General features: G+C 39.5%; 1 protein-coding gene across 9 annotated transcripts in view; it reads left to right on the top strand.

The window, feature by feature from the left end:
* UBAP2 (ubiquitin associated protein 2) overlaps positions 1 to 16,839 on the top strand; it is a 126,963-nt gene that overhangs the window by 44,048 nt on the left and 66,076 nt on the right. For 5 of the 9 annotated variants that reach the window (XM_034664029.1, XM_034664026.1, XM_034664025.1 and 2 more), the window contains exons 2-3: positions 13,196 to 13,273; positions 15,572 to 15,682. In XM_034664029.1, the coding sequence (XP_034519920.1) occupies positions 13,211 to 13,273; positions 15,572 to 15,682 (174 nt within the window). In that variant the 5' untranslated portion in view covers positions 13,196 to 13,210. Of the gene's footprint in view, positions 1 to 2,424; positions 2,565 to 13,195; positions 13,274 to 15,571; positions 15,683 to 16,839 lie in introns of all 9 variants that reach the window. The other 4 variants (XM_019809925.2, XM_011237252.3, XM_034664027.1 and 1 more) reach the window with 1 other exon arrangement.

Below are 16,839 nucleotides of genomic sequence, written 5' to 3'. Positions count from 1 at the left end.
CCCCCAAAAAAAAAAAAAAAAAAAAAAAAAAAAAAAAAAATTAAATATTACTCAGCCTCTTATGTATATGCTACATTTTGCTTATCCATTTATCTCTTGGTAGAAACTTGGGTTGCCTCCACTTTTCAGCTATTGGGTGCTATAATAGTGCTATGAAGTGGGTATACAGATATCTCATTGAGACCCTGCTTTCAGTTTTTTCTTGGTATATACTCTAAAGTGGAATTACTGGATGAGATAGTTAATTTTTTTAAAATTTTATTTATTTATTTATTTATTTTTGGTGGTTGCTATACTCTTTTCCGTACTGGGTGTTCTGTTTTACATTTTCACTAGCAGTATACAAGGGTTACAGTTTCTCTGTATCTGCATCTTCTCCAAAATTTAATTCCAATTTTTATATTAATTAATTTAGGATTTTATTATAGAGAGTGTGTGTGAGAGAGAGATCACAGCGAGGCATGAGGGGTAGAAGGAGAAGCAGACTTCCCAGTGAGCAGGGAGCCTGATGTGGGACTCGATCCCAGGACCCTGGGATCATGACCTGAGCCAAAGGCAGATGCTTAATGTACTGAGCCTCTCAGGTGCCCTATTTATTTTTCAAAAGATTTTATTTATTTGAGAGAGAGAACATGATTTGGGGGGAGGGGCAGAGGGAGAGAGAGAAGCAGACTGTGTGCTGAGCAGAGAGTTAAATGCGGGGCTCCATCCCAGGGCCCCGAGATCATGAAGGCAGACGTCCAGCTGACTGAGCCACCCAGGCGCCCCTAATTTCTACTTTTAATTCTCATTATAATAGCCATCTTAATCGGTGTGAACTGGTATTTCATTGTTATAATCAGCTTTTTTGTTTAAAGAATTTATTTGAGAGTGAGAGAGCACACAAGCAGGGGGGAAAGGGCATAGGGGGAGGAGAAGGAGAGGGACAAGCAGACTCTGTGCTGAGCCCAGTGCAGAGCTTAATCCCGCAATTTATGAGATCCTGACCTGAGCCGAAATCAAGAGTCAGGGACACTTAACCGACTGTGCCAGCCGGGTGCCTCTGTTAATCATGTTTTGATGGCATATTTAGTTACATGCTTGGGTCTTTGTAACTATTTGGTATTTGTCGACTGAATAAGGGAAAACAATATGCACAAATTGTTTTTGTCTCCTTGGAAGATATATTATTTAAAAGTGGGTTTTGTCTTTAGATATAGCTTAGTCTTGGACACATATTTTTTTTTTTTTTAAAGATTTTATTTTTATTTATGCGACAGAGAGACAGCCAGCGAGAGAGGGAACACAAGCAGGGGGAGTGGGAGAGGAAGAAGCAGGCTCATAGTGGAAGAGCCTGATGTGGGGCTCGATCCCATAACGCCGGGATCACGCCCTGAGCCGAAGGCAGACGCTTAACCGCCGTGCCACCCAGGTGCCCCTGGACACATATTTTGAATTGGATTATTGTCAGATAAAATCTTGGCTGGATACATGTTGACTTTGGGCTCAAATACCAACAGCAAATGGAAGGAGAAGAAACTACATGTAGTGTTAACTGCATTTGGTGGTAAAATAAATACTGGTTAAGAATGATTGGTGATATTTGAGATTTTGTTTAGAATTGCTATAATCATAAACCGTAGACTTTTATTTATTTTTAAGCTTTTATTTATTTAATTAATTATTATTTTTTAAAAGATTTTATTCATGAGACAAGGGGGGGCAGAGGGAGAGGGAGAAGCAGGACCCTGGGATCATGACCTGTGCCAAAGGCAGATGCTTAACTGACTGAGCCACCCAGGCACCCCTTTATTTTTATTTTTATTTTAGAGTGCAAGTGACAGTGGGAGGGGGAGTTTTAAGCAGACTCTGTGTGGAGCAGAGTCCCACATGGGGCTCGATCTCATGATCCTGAGATGACAACCTGAACTGAAATAAAAACTCAGATGCCTAACTGACTGTACCATCCAGGAACCCCTAAGATTTTATTTTTTGTTGTTATTTATTAGAGTGAGCATGTGCGAGAGTGAGTGAGAGAGAGGCAGACTCCCCACTGAGCAGGGAGCCTGATGCAGGGCTTGATCCCACGACTGGGATCATGACCTGAGCCAAAGGCAGACGCTTAACCAACTGAGCCACCCAGGCTCCTCTAAGATTTTATTTTTAAGTAATCTCTATACCCGACGTGGAGCCCTGAGATCGAGTTGCATGCTCCACTGTCTGAGCCAGACAGGTGCCCCAACCATAGACTTTTAGATTGCATTAGTAAATTTGGCTTAACTGTTACTAGGAAAATGTAAAATCCTAATGAGTATTTTCTTGAGAATTTGTGTTTTAGAGAGCTGTTATGTTTTGTCTCATGTTTCTTCCTTATTCCTGAATTTTATCCTTGCCTTTTACTATGATTTGGAAGTTTAGCTTACTACCATGCCTGCTTTCTTGCAGATTTTCTATTTTGTACATACGTTATTTTGTATATACTGTATATGATGACTTCGGTGAGCAGTGACCGTTCCCGAGGTGCTCGGGAAAAAACACAAATTTCAGCGACACAGGCATCACAACTACAGAAACAAGCAGTACAGGTAAGTTTTTTTGGAACTCTTGTTTTGTGTAGAGTTGTATTAATTAGGGAGCACATACTCTTTGTAGGATACCTAGGATTTTGAATCTTATTTTTAAAAAGTAGCTTGTATTCAGTGGGAAAGAGAAAATACCATTGATTCAGGTACTGTTGGACCTTGTTCCTTATCTGTTTGATTGTGAACTTTTTTCCTCTCCCTATTAGCATCTAGGCTATCCCCTTTTCTTTTTCTTTTCCTTTTTTTTTTTTTTAAAGATTTTTAAAATTTATTTGACAGAGGTAGAGACAGCCAGGGAGAGAGAGAACACAGGCATGGGGAGTGGGAGAGGAAGAAGCAGGCCCACAGCGGACGAGCCTGACGTGGGGCTCGATCCCGTAATGCCGGGATCACGTCCCGAGCCGAAGGCAGACGCTCAACCGCTGTGCCACCCAGGCGCCCCTTTTTTTAAAGATTTTAAGTAATTTCTACACCCAATGTGGGGCTTGAACCTAAAGCCCCGGGATCCAGAGTCACATGTTCTACTGATTGAGCTAGCCATGCGAACCTCCTTTTCTTTATTATTAACCTAGGTATGTGCTTGAATGTAATACGAAAATCTAGAATATATGGAGAGTTTATGCTCTGAAGTAGAGAAATAAGTGAATTATATGAGACTTATAAAAAGCTGCCTTTTCTTTCAAGCATTGTTACCTGGGGAGAGCCGTTTAATATTAAGATGACTTTTAATTAACAAGGTCAATATAAATAAAATGTTTAATGTTAAGTTGTCCCTCCTTCTGGGGTGCCTAGGTAGCTCAGTCAGTTGAGTTTCTTCCACTTGATTGCGGGTCAGGTCACGATCTCTGGGTGGTGGGATTGAGCCCTGCATGGTGCTCTATGCTCTTGGGGTGTCTGCTTGAGATTCTTTCCCTCTCCCTCTGCCCCTGCTAAAATAAATAAATCTTAAAAAACAAATAGTCTCTCCTTCTGAATTTATTTATATTATTATTTTAAATGAAGTGAGATAATTTAAGTAAAATGCTAAGTATAGTACCTGGTACAAAATTGAGCATTTTATACATGTTATTGACTAGATTTGCAGATGTTTTTTCAGAGGCCCATCATAAATTTCAGATTGATGATTTGACTATACTTTGATAGCTATTTACAAGTTTTTGTTTTGTTTTGTTTTTTTATAATCAGTGATGACCAAGTGTCCTGTTGATGTTAAGGGATACAGAGAGTAGACTGTACTTTATTGTTGCTTTACATTTTTCAGTATAAGGTTAGCCTTCAATTTTGCTTCTATCAGTAGACTTACAACTCTACTGTTCAATGCCTGTTCCTAAATACATTTATCCCGATAAATAATTATTCACAACAGATATGAAAGGCTACCTCTTGTTGGAAAAATTTGGACTTTTTATACTAGGCCCTCCTTTTGTAGGTGAATTCTTAAGTGGCTATTCATGAAACATTTTCTTATCAAAGAAGAAATACAAGTTATGAGGAATCATAGGTGCAACCCTGCTTATAATCAAATAAATATAAATTAAAACAACATTTTGTTATTTATCAAATATGTCAAGATTAAAAGTGTAATCTTTTAGGGGTGCCTGGCTGGGTCAGTCGGTGGAGCGTGCGACTCTTAGTCTAAGCATTGTTAAGTTTGAGCTCCATCCACATTGGGTGTAGAGATTACTTCAAAATAAAATCTTTTTTTTTTTTTAAGTGTAATCTTTTAGGGGCGCCTGGGTGTCTCAGTTGGTTAAGTGTCTGCCTTCAGCTCGGTTCATGATCCCAGGATCCTGGGATTGAGCCCCGCATCTGGCTCCCTGCTCAGCAGGGAGCCTGCTTCTCCCTCTTGCCCCTGCTTGTGTTCTTTCTCTCAAATAAGTAACATCTTTAAAAAAAATTTTTAAAAAAGTGTAAGCTTTTGAAGAGGGCCTAATTGAAGTGTTGGGAATGTAAATTGTTTCCATTTCCCATCCAAGTAGAGTCCTTGGGCTGATTCCAGTGAATCAGAGTCTCCATACTGGAGGAGGGAGGGGTCTCTTCCTCCCAAGGGTTGTCACTATTAGTTTTCCATGGGCCCTTTGGGGATGGCTCATTTTATGTAATTAGATGAAAAACTGCCCACTGAGCTGTGGAAGGATTCTTAGGCCCTTAGATTCCTGATTTTCCTTTTTAAAAAATTATGGGAGAGAATATCTCAAAAAAGTAGTATGAATAACATTGTTCATGTTCATTTACGCATTAATCCCATTCTAGGGTGTATTTCCTAAGGAAGCAACCTTAAACTGGGGGTGGGGGTAACGCTTTATTCTATAAGATGTTTGTTGCTCAATTCTCAATTTCCAAAGGTAGGTTATCTCAGGACACCTCTACCACAGTAGAGGGATGTAAGAGAGAGGACCATGAGGGGCGCCTGGGTGGCACAGCGGTTAAGCGTCTGCCTTCGGCTCAGGGCGTGATCCCGGCGTTATGGGAATCGAGCCCCACATCAGGCTCCTCCGTTATGAGCCTGCTTCTTTCTCTCCCACTTCCTCTGCTTGTGTTCCCTCTCTCTGGCTGTCTCTATCTCTGTCAAATAAATAAATAAAATCTTTAAAAAAAAAAAAAAAAGAGAGAGGACCATGAGCTCTTAGATTCTGAATAAAGTGGGTCTGTCACTTTACCAACTAGATGAATTACTTAAGTCTTGTTGAACCTTACTTTAAAAAAAAAAAAACAAAAACCCAAACCAAAAAACATGCTTTGAGATTTAGAGAAAAGTTTCAAGAGCAGTACACATAATTCCTGAATATTCTTCTTCCAGATCTCCCAGATACTAACATTTTTACCATGTTTATATTTTTCTCCTTCCTATGAAGAGGAAACTACATACAGTTTTTCCCCAGAACCTTTTGAGAGTAAGTTATAGATGTGGTGAATACTGCATCTGAGTACTTCAGTATTCCCCCCCCCCAAGGACATTATTACAAAACCATTATTAAAAAGTCAGGAAATCATGTAATCTACGGACTATATTACTGTTTTCCCAGTTGTCTCAATAATGTCCTTTTTAGCTAATTAAGTCCTTTATCATACATTATATTCAGAAGTCCATTCTCTTCAGTCATTTTTATTTATTTTTTATTTTATTTTTTAAAGATTTTATTTATTTATTCGACAGAGATAGAGACAGCCAGCGAGAGAGGGAACACAAGCAGGGGGAGTGGGAGAGGAAGAAGCAGGCTCCTAGCAGAGGAGCCTGATGTGGGGCTCGATCCAATAACGCTGGGATCACACCCTGAGCCGAAGGCAGACGCCCAACCACTGTGCCACCCAGGCGCCCCTCTTCAGTCATTTTTAATGTGGTACTTCCTTTCCTGTTTCATAGCATTGACCTATTTTAAGAATATAGGCCAGTTACTTTGTAGAATATCTACCAATTTTAGCTTGTCTGAGATATTCCTCATGATTATGATGGGGTTATGCATTTTTGAAGGCTTATTTATTTTATTTTATTATTTTTTTTTAAGATTTATTTTTTGAGAGAGCACGTGCATGCATAAGCGGGGGTGGGGGAGAAGGGGGGAAGGGCAGAGGGAGAAGCAGACTCCCCACTGAGCAGGGAGCCTGATGCAGGACTTGATCACAGGACCCTGGGATCATGACCTGAGCTGAAGGCAGATGCTTAACCTACCAAGCCACCCAAGAGTCCCGAAGATTTATTTTTTTTAGAGAGAGAGAGAGAGAGAGAGAGCGCGAGAGCATGCTAGTTGTGAGCTTGAGTGGGGGGAGGAGCAGAGGGAGAGAATCTCAAGCTGACTCCCCTGTTGAGTGGGGAGCCTGAAGTGGGGCTTGATCTCACGACCTTGAGATCACGACCTGAGCCGAAGTCAGGAGTCGGATGCCCAACCGACAGAGCCACCTGGGCTTCCCAGGTTATGCATTTTTGGTAGAAATACCATAGAAGTGATGATCTGTTCTTGATGCATCATATCATGTTGTTCAGAACATAGATTTATCCTATGTACTGGTGGTCATTTTTATCATTTGATTGAAGTTTCTTGGGGCGTCTGGGTGGCTCAGTGGTTAAGTAGGTCTGTCTTAGGCTTAGGTCGTGATCCCAGGGTCATGGGATTGAGCTCCTTGTCGGGCTCCCTGTTCGGTGATCCTGCTTCTCCTTCTCCATCTACCTGCTTCCCCGGTTGTGCTCTGTCTCTGTCAAATAAATAAAATCTTTAAAAAAAAAAATTAAGTGACGTTTCTTTAGTATTATATGGAGAGATAAGAACTCCAGGTATTCATTCATTCATTCATTCATTCATTCATTTATTTATAAAAGATTTTATTTGCATGAGAGAGGGAGAGGAAGAAAGCACGAGAGGGGGGAGGGTCAGAGTAAGAAGCAGACTCCCCGAGGAGCAGAGTCTGATGCAGGACTCGATCCAGGGATTCTAGGATCATGACCCAGATCGGAAGGCAGATGCTTAACTGACTGAGCCACCCAGGTGCTCTAGATCTCCAGGTTTTTAAAATGTGACATGGAGGGGCGCCTGGGTGGCTCAGTTGGTTGAACATCTGCCTTTGTCTTGGGTCATGGGCTTGGGTCCTGGGATCTGCAGTGTCCTTGCTCGTTGCACAGCAGGGAGTCTGCTTCTCCCTCTCCCTGTGCCCCTCACCCTGTTTGCGCATGCCTTCTCTCTCAAATAAATACTTCAGGAAAAAAAAAGTGACATGGAATAGGATATTTACTTTTCAGGGTGGTTGCAAGGAAATAAAATGGTATAGGTTGTATTCCGGAAGTGATAACCTTTACTCTTTGTATATTCCACATACTTCATGAACTGATTATAATACTGTTTGAAATTATGTTGGAAAATGTCTGGCTCCTGATCAACTGAGACAGGACCCAAAATTATAGTATGGAACAATTTTTAAAACAAGAAAAAAAACAAAACTAGTAGACTATGTTAATGTTTATTTTTGGGTGGTGGGCATAGGGAGATTAAAAAAAATCATATTTCATTATATTTTCCAAATTTTGGGGGTAGCAGATACAACAAAAAATATTTGGCTTCCATAGAAAAGTTGTCAACACATTCTTCACTGTGAAAGTAGCTTAGCTCTGGGAAACCTGGCTAGCTCAGTCATGGAGCATGCAATTCTTGATTTCCAAATTGTGAGTTTGAGCCCTGTGAGGGTGTGGAGTTTACTTAAAAAATTACGAGGAAAAAAAAGAAGAAAGTAGCTTAGGCCATTATAAGCCAAGTGAATGAAAGAGAGATTTAGAGGAAGAGAATTAGTAATGCTGCTTTTCTTGGCAAGACTTTTTTTTCAACCTGACAGTTGGGTGGTGGATGTCACTGATGTTTGTCATAGGGTAGGGTGTACTCACCTTGTTTAACTTCAAATTATCAGTTGATTTTGCTTTTTCCTCTCATTTCTCAAGTTGTACAGATTTTTTGACATTTCCCAGAGTTTGTCCTGACAGGTTTCCTGTCTTACTTGAATTTATGTTTGTGGTTTTCTTTATCACATATTTAAAGTAATTTTCTTGGCTAGGGTAGTCAACAAAGGTAAAAAATATTTAAAGTTCTGATTTAAAATACTTTTTATTTCATTAGTATGATAGGCTAGTATTGCAGTTCTGTGGTTGTAAACGGCTGTTAAGTGCATCAGGTCTGCTTTCAGAAATTATGTCTAGATGGCCCTCTTAGTAATAATACAGATGAGATCACTGAAGAGAAATGCAAAGAATATTTGAGTTATAGTACTTAAGCTGAGAAAATTAAGTCTGAATAAATTAGTAATTGGTGTTTACCTAATGTAAGACTTTACATTTTATTTTTTTATTTTTAGATATATATATGTATATTTTTAAAGTAGACTCCACACCAACGTGGGGCTTGAACTCAAAATCCCGAGATCAAGAGTTGCATGCTCTACTGACCGAGCCAGCCAGGGACCCCTTAACTACTTTTACATTTTAGAAATATGGGGGTGAAACAATATAAAATGTAAAAAATATGTGGAAGCCCCAGACTGTTGCCTATAGCAAAATGCTATTATTAATAACTGTTCTTACAGTCTTTAGTGAAAGTCAACTGAAGTGTTTTCTTGTTAATACTTTATACGATAGTTTAATAGAGTCAAGGGAAGCATTTTTTGTGTATGTCTGTAACTTATGTACATTAAGGAAGCACAGGCAGTTCTGAGGCACTTTTCAAGTTTAAATATTGCTCCTTTTAGATCTATTATTGGTGACTGTTTTTCCCCCTGCCCTATTACTTTTAATCCCACACCCCTTTCAGAAAGATACTACAGCCAAAATCTCTGGTTTTAGGTGTGTCTTGTACTCTTTGACATTGCTGTATGCTGTATTTTCTGTCTGAAATGTCTTGAAACAGGCACATACTTTTTTTTTTTAAGATTTTATTTTTTTATTTGTCAGCAAGGGAGCACAAGCAGGGGAAGAAGCAGGGTGAAGTGTTGAAATTTTTTCCCCCTAACGTTTTATTATGGATGTTCAGATACAAAGAGTAGTTGAAAAGAGTTGTATGGTAAACACCCATACACTCAAAATTAGCTTTTTTCCCCTTTTTAAAAGATTTTATTTATTTGAGAGAGGGAGACAGAGTGCACGCGCGCATGCCCACAAGCCCGAGGAGAGGGAGAAGCAGGCTCCCTGCGGGGCTCAACCCCAGGACCCTGGGATTATGACCTGAGCCAAAGGCAGACGCTTAACTGACTGAGCCACCCAGGTGACCCAAAATTAGCTTTTTGATATATTTGCTTTATTACATCTGATTAGCTATCCATTATTTTATCTTTCTTGATGCATTTCAAGGTAAATTAAAGTCATCAATATACTTCAGTCCTAAGCACTTTTGCATACATACATACATACATAACTAGAGTTGGATATTTGTTTAGGTCCCTCTCTCCCCCCCCTTTTTTAAGGTGAAATTTACACAGAGACATTTTAAGTGTTATCAGATCATTTTTTGTTGCTTGCATGTACCTGTATAACTCAGTCCGCTCTCAAGATACAGAACATCACCCTCATCCCAGAAGGTTCTGTGGATTTTATTATGTTTTCTTGCTGCAGACATCCTGCCTTCTTTAGGGTTCTGGAGATTTTCTTTATGTACTTCTGATTGCTTTCACCTTGCCTCTACCTCTCATTTATATCTTTCTGTTTGCCTCTTTTCCCTTCAGATTCTGCAGGTTTCCCATAACTAATGTGGACTGTATTCTCTCAGTTTTCTAGTCCTTGCACATGTTGTAGTCATTTTCCTCAGTCTTCAAGTATAAAATGACTGGAAAAAAAAAATCATCTCCCTCCCTTCTTATGGCAATCACGCTAGCCTAGACCCTCATTACTATACTCTTAGACTGGTAAAATAGTTTCCTCCCTAGCTGGGAGGCAGCACGATTGATATATTGGGCACTACATACCTGTGGTAGTTAGGAGACCTGTGCCTTTCACACCCAGCATAGAGTGTTAGTAAATTGCTTAGGGGCACACTATGGAGTTGAACTGTATTATTATGTTTAAGATCTTTGCTAGCAATAAAATCAAAGCTCCACTTCATGATTTAATAATTTTTATAATAGGAACTTTTCTGATCTTACGGAAAGATAATGCTTCAGGGATGAAGAATTTCATGATGGTTGCTTGCCAGATTGTTGTTGGCCCTTTCCTGTATAACAGTTTTAATATGTTTTTCGGAAATTTGCATGCATATTGTAAGGGTGTATAGTTGGACATTTTCCATCTTTATATATGTATCCTCCTCCTTTCCTTGCTTAATTGCCTGAGGACTTTCTTGTCTAATTGCTTTTAATTAGACCCTCCAGTACAAAAGTCTAGAACAGACACCTTGTTTTGTTCTTGATCTTAGGGGGAAAGCTTTCAGTTGTCTTTCACTATTAAGTATGTTGTTAGCTGTGGTATTTGTAGGTGCCTTTATTAGGTTGAGGAAGTTCCCTTCTATTTCTAATTTGTTGAGTCTTTGTTATCATGAAAGGATACTGGATTTTATCAAATGTTTTTTCTTTGTCTTCTGAAATATTCATGGGGTTTTGTTATATTAATAGATGTATTACATTGTTCAGATGTTAAGTAACCTTGAGTTCTTGGGATAAACCTTTCTTGATAATAGTATATAATCCTTCTTGTATGTTCCTGGTTTGCTAGGATTTTGTGAGAGATTTTTCATCCATAGTGGTATTTTCCTGCAGTTATCTTTTCTTGTGATGTTTTTGATTTTGGTATCAGGATAAACTGACCTTGTAGAATGAGTTAGGAAGTGTTCCCTTCTGTATTTTTTTGGAAGAGTTTGTAAAGAATTGATAATTGGTGTTAATTCCTTCATCATTTGGTAGAATTTACCAGTGAAGCCGTCGGGCCCTGGGCTTTTCCTTGTGGGAACTTTTTATTTATTTTAAGCAGGCTCCACACCTATCATGGGGCTTGAACTCATGACCCTGAGGTCAAGAGTCGCATGCTTTTCCGACTGAGACAGCCACGCACCCCTGTGGGAAATTTTTGATGGCTTATTCAGTTACTTGTTACAGAGTTTTCATTTTTCTTGACATAGTTTCAATAGTTAGTGTCTTTTTAGCAATTTTTCTTTTTTGTCTAGGTTATGCAGTTTGTGGCATACATTTGTTCATGGAATTCTCTTATAATCCTTTTTATTCCTCTAACACAGGTAGTGATGTCTCCTATTTCATTCCTAATTTTAATGACCTTAGTCTTCTCTCTCTTTTCTTGGCTGATCTAGCTAAAAGGTTTGTCAGTTTTGTTGATTCCCCCCTGCCAAAGAATCAGATTTTTTTTCCTCTTATTTTTCTATTCTCTTTTTCACTTATTTTTACTGTTGTCTCTGTTATTTCCTTCTCTTTTTTTAAAGATTTTATTTATTTATTTGATAGGGAGAGAGCGAGAGAGGGAACACAAGCAGGGGCAGAGGGAGAGGGAGAAACAGACTTCTAGCTGAGCAGGGAGCCCGATGCAAGGCTTGATCCCAGGACCCTGGGACTATGACCTGAGCCAAAGCCAGATGCTTAACAGCTGAGCCAGCCAGGCGCCCCTGTAATTTCCTTCTTTAAAAAAACTATTTTGGGGGGTGCCTGGATAGCACAGTCGTTATTAAGCATCTGCCTTTGGCTCAGGGCGTGATCCCAGCATTCTGGGTTTGAGCCCCACATCAGGCTCCTCCACTGGGAGCCTGCTTCTTCCTCTCCCACTCCCCCTGCTTGTGTTCCCTCTCTAGCTGGCTGTCTCTCTCTGTCAAATAAATAAATAAAATCTTTAAATAAATAAATAAGTAAATAAATAAAAATTAAAAAAATAATAAAAAACTATTTTGGAAGGGGCACCTGGGTGGCTCAGTCGATTGAGCGTCTGCCTTCGGCTTAGGGCATGATCCCGGGCTTGGGGCCTAAGCCTGCACTGGGCTCCCTGCTCAATGGGGAGTCGTCTTCTCCCTCTCCCTCTGTGCTCCCCTCCCCCACTTGTGCTTTCTGCCCAATCAACTGAGCCACCCAGGTGCCCCAAGAGTTACTTTTTTATATAGTAACTTTCTAATTTTTTATTGCCAAAAATACCGCAAAGGAAATAGCAAAATTCAGTAATTTGATTTTTTTAAAAAAGTGTGTTGGCTGAAAAGCCACTGGAAGAGAGTTTTTTGTTAGGGTGACTAATTTTAGTGTTTGAAAGTTTCCTTTTTTTTTTTTTTTTTTCTTAAAGATCTTTTTTGTCAGAGAGAGAGCACAAGCAGGGGAAGTGGCAGGCAGAGCAGGGAGAGGGAGAAGCAGGCTCACCGATAAGCAAGGAGCCCGATGAGGGACTCGATCTCATGACCCTGGGATCATGACCCAAGTCAAAGGCAGCTGCTTAACTGACTCAGCCACCCAGGTGTCCTGAAAGTTTCCTTTTTCTTAAAAATTTTAAAATTGTGTCTAAAAAAAAAAAAGTAACTTAAAAAATATGTATTTTTTAGGTTTTATTTATTCATCTGAGTGAGAGACAGAGACAGCACAAGCAGGGGGGAGGAGGACAAGCAGAGGGAGAAGGACAAGCAGACTACTGTTGAGCAGGGAGCCCGATGCAAGGCTGGATCCCAGGACTGTAAGATCATGACCTGAGCTGAAGGCAGACAGCTAACCGACTGAGCCACCAGGCACCCCTAAAAATAATTTTTATTTAGTTAAATACAGCCTTTTCTTTTCAGAGCTGACTAGGATATCTTGAAAGAGTTGACAGCAGAGCCTTTTGGTTTTTTGACAGACATGCTGGTTCTAAGCCTGTGTCCTAGCAGTCTCCATTACTTCCTGTTCTTCCAATTTTCTGTAGTTCTTATTTACTCCATTTCCCCAAGGGAAAGAATATTTAAGTGAGTAACATGGCCAGTTAAGATGAATAATAATTTCAGGTCATTTGGCCAAAGGAATGGAACCCTTATGCCATTTAATTTGATGTTTATTTGGCTTATGGCAACAGGTTATAAACATTTGAGAGCTCTAATCAGTATTTTTGTTACCATAGCACTATAGTGCTTGAGGTTTTTATGTTTTTCAGGAGATTTTGGCATCTAACTTGTATTTTAGGTGCTCAGATATTTTTAACAATTTTTTTTGTATGTACTTTTCAGGCAACAGCTGAACAGATGCGTCTCGCTCAAGTGATCTTCGATAAAAATGATTCAGAATTTGAAGCTAAAGTTAAACAGGTATATTTGTGGCAAAGGATACTATTATTTTGGCAGTATAATCTTCCTAGTTACTAGTGTTACCAACAATGAGCTAGACATTTGTGAAGAAACAAATTGACCTTGTCTGTACCTGTGTATAGAAAGTACATTTAGTATTTGGCAAGTTCTCAGAAAATTTTGTTTAATGTTAAGAACTGAATTGCCTTTTCCAACATGGTGGTGATTCCAAACTTATGCTGGAAAAATATGTCAGTAAATTTTAGGGTCATGTCTTCATTTAGAACTTTAAGGAGAGGCCTTTTTGATAATACAAATTTCAAAATCTTCTTTCCTGATGAGGCTTCTTTTCCCTTCAAGATTCTAGAAATCAAGCTGTATAACCCTACCTCGGTCCAGACCTTGGTAGAGGTCTACAAGTAATTGTTCTTGGAGTGAATGTCCCACAGTGAGCTTGTTACTGTGAGTTAGCTGGAAAAGGAAAGGAACCTTGATGGTTTTCATTGACACCATAAAGAATTACAGAACAGCAGAATGAAAGCAAAGCAGAGTTTTATTAAAGTACACCCCAAGGAAGAAGGGGCTAGTCAAGAGAGACAATGGCCCTGGAAACTTGGTGGTATGGGCTTATATCAGTTTTCTCTTTTGGGCGTGTCCTTGGGTTGCAGCATTTGAGTGACAGGCCTGGATTATATAACAGTTTGCCAACTACCATGTCCTTTCCCAAGTTGTATTCAAAATGCCTGCATGGTGTAGGAAACTGCAACATTATTTCTATTTTAGAGACATTAGGTCAAATAAGGACAAGCTGCTGCTTTCTGCATAAGTGCAACAAGCACAACAAATTTAGCTCTTTACTCCTGCCCAGGAGGTTGTAACCATAAACCCATGGCTAAATGGGTAGAATGGAGTGGTCCTCAGGCTGTCCTCAGTTGGGGCTCTCCATGATATCTAAGGTCCATCCTCGTATTGCTCATGCCTGGCTTCCTGCCTAACTTTTTAGCCCTTTACTCTCTAAACTCTGTTTATACTTATAGTTGCTGTCATTAGACTAATGGTAAAATTTTTAGAAGGCCACAAAAAGGATTTATTAAAAATGATAGGACTCATTCTCTGGAATGAGATTTATGTACAGTTGGAGACCTACTTCAACATATCATACTGTCTTTTATCTGAATAGTATAGCAGATACAGAAAAAGCCCTGGTCCAGGAGTTCAGAGTTTTATGGTTAAACTTTAGTTCGATATTTTACTAATCCAGTCACTGGGGGTAATTTTGATACTTAATGTTCGTTCTTACCACTTGTATATTACCGGTATTGGGTTAATACAGACACTGATAAAAACTGACACTAGTTGATATCCAAAGACCAAAGCACTGGAAAGTTGTAGTGTGTGTAGAACTTTCACTGTACAATGCAGGGAAGAAAGCAGAGAGAGAGTAGTGTATAGTGCAAAGAGCTCTATCCAGGATACCTAGATACCAGATAGGCCTTTTTATTAATAGTTTTTTGACAGAGAAATCATTTCAGATGTTGGTGTCAAACTGTTCTGAACAGTAGTACACACTAAAACAGTTAAATATGTGTAAAACAGAATAGATAACTTAAATCGTATATTTGCTCACTGGTAATTGAGAAACCTGTATTGTACCTAATCTGTGATTGTACTTGTGATGAAAATGTTAAGTAGCTTAATCTCCCTTGTTAGAATGTACCAAAGGGATTTATTTGATTACTTCAAACCTAGCACCTTGTTGAAGCTGCTTGCACAAATACTATGTCTAGGAGTGTTTGTGATAGCTGTAGAATTGCGCTTGTGAGACCTTTGGGTGTTGTTGCTGTGTATGTGGAGTGTTCTGACCCAAGTGGTGATAAACCACATAGGGAATGTTTTCTTTGTACAAAATAGTTGGACTGGATGTTTTGGTAATGGTGGCCATATACACATACTATTTGAGTAGTTCAGAATTTTGGGAATCCCAGGCCACTGAACTAAGTTGGAGTAGTCAGAGCTGATCCTGAGTATGCTGAGAATGTTGGTTTATATGTATGTATATACTGCTGATTAATAATCTGATACTTGGTCATCTTGGAGGAGAGTTGATTTGTAGTTTGGCTCTTCTGTATTGATGAAAAGACAAGTGATGGTCACAAAAAGCAGGTAAACCTGTTCTTGCATTATAAGCTCAGAGTTTGGAAGGAGGCCATCTTCATGTGGAAAGATTGTGTAATTTCTATTTTTAAATAGAAGAATCTTAAAATTGGTCTCAAGTGCCATTTTGGGGTCCCCTTAACCATTTTCTTATAATTTCAACAGCTTATGGAAGTGACGGGGAAAAATCAGGATGAATGCATAGTGGCCCTACATGACTGTAATGGAGATGTGAACAAAGCTATCAATATATTGCTGGAAGGGAATTCAGACACGGTAATAATTATTAATAAGTATTATTAATTGATTTGCAGTGCTAAGATTTATCTCCAATTGCATATTGCATTTTGGACTTCACTTTTTTGGGAGGAGGGAATAATGGGTTCCATTCCATGTTTGTTTTAAGACCAGAAAGAACACTAATCTGAAATGACTGTTTTTGTTACATATGGTCCTTCCTGAAGTTGTAGAATCTGAGGACTCACAAGTGAACTTGATCATCTACTTCAGCCTTACACAGTTTCCAAATTCTCTGGGCCTGTAGACATTTTTACCCCTGAAAAACTTGTCTTGGCCTCACTGCTTGTGTTTCTTCATCTCAATCATCATCTCTTACTACTCCTTAAATCTCTAGACTAACAGAAAACCAGGATTTGCTGGTATATCTATTTGCTTATGTGTGAATATTCTACAGACACATTTTCATGACCATTTGACAGATAAAATAAGAAAGAAAGGTGTTACTGTTGTTTTTTTTTCTTAAGCTTAGTAAATTTTGAGGAATGTGCAGACACACTAAGCTTATCCTTTTCATTTTAGGAAGGATACAACTAAAGGCACAGTAGGCAGTTGTCAGCCCTAATCTCTTGATTTCTGCATGGAGATTGCACATTATATTGTTTCTTTTCTTTTTTTAAGATTTTATTTATTAGAGAGAGAGAGAGAGAGTGTGTGTGTGTGTATGTGTGTATGAGAGAGAGAGAGCAGAAGTGAGGGGAGGGGTAGAGAGGGAGGGAGAAGAAGAGTTCGCTGCTGAGCAGGGAGCCCAACTCAGGGCTTGATCCTAGGACTGTGGGATTATGACCTGAGCTGAAGGCAGCTGCTTAACCACCTGAGCCACCCTGGCACCCTGTGCAATGTTTCATTTGTATTTTCTTTAATTAATTAGTTAATCTGAGAGAGTGAGCACGAGCAGGGGGAGGGGCAGAAGCAGGGGGCGGGGCGGGGAGAAGCAGACTACCCACTGAGCAGGGAGCCTTTGCGGGGCTCCATCTCAGGACTCTGGGATCATGACCCGAGCTGAAGGCAGTCGTTCAACCAACTGAGCCACCCAGGCGCCCAATGAAATTTTCATTCTTAAGGATAAGGCCGTATTAGGGAAAGGCTATATAAAAATGAACTGTTGTGACAAGCTCAGAAGTAAAATGAGTATC

This window comes from Ailuropoda melanoleuca, chromosome 7 (assembly GCF_002007445.2).
Source record: "Ailuropoda melanoleuca isolate Jingjing chromosome 7, ASM200744v2, whole genome shotgun sequence".
NCBI lineage: Eukaryota > Metazoa > Chordata > Mammalia > Carnivora > Ursidae > Ailuropoda > Ailuropoda melanoleuca.
The sequence above is the reverse complement of the archived record's forward strand: the minus strand, read 5'-3'. Positions and strand labels throughout refer to the sequence as shown.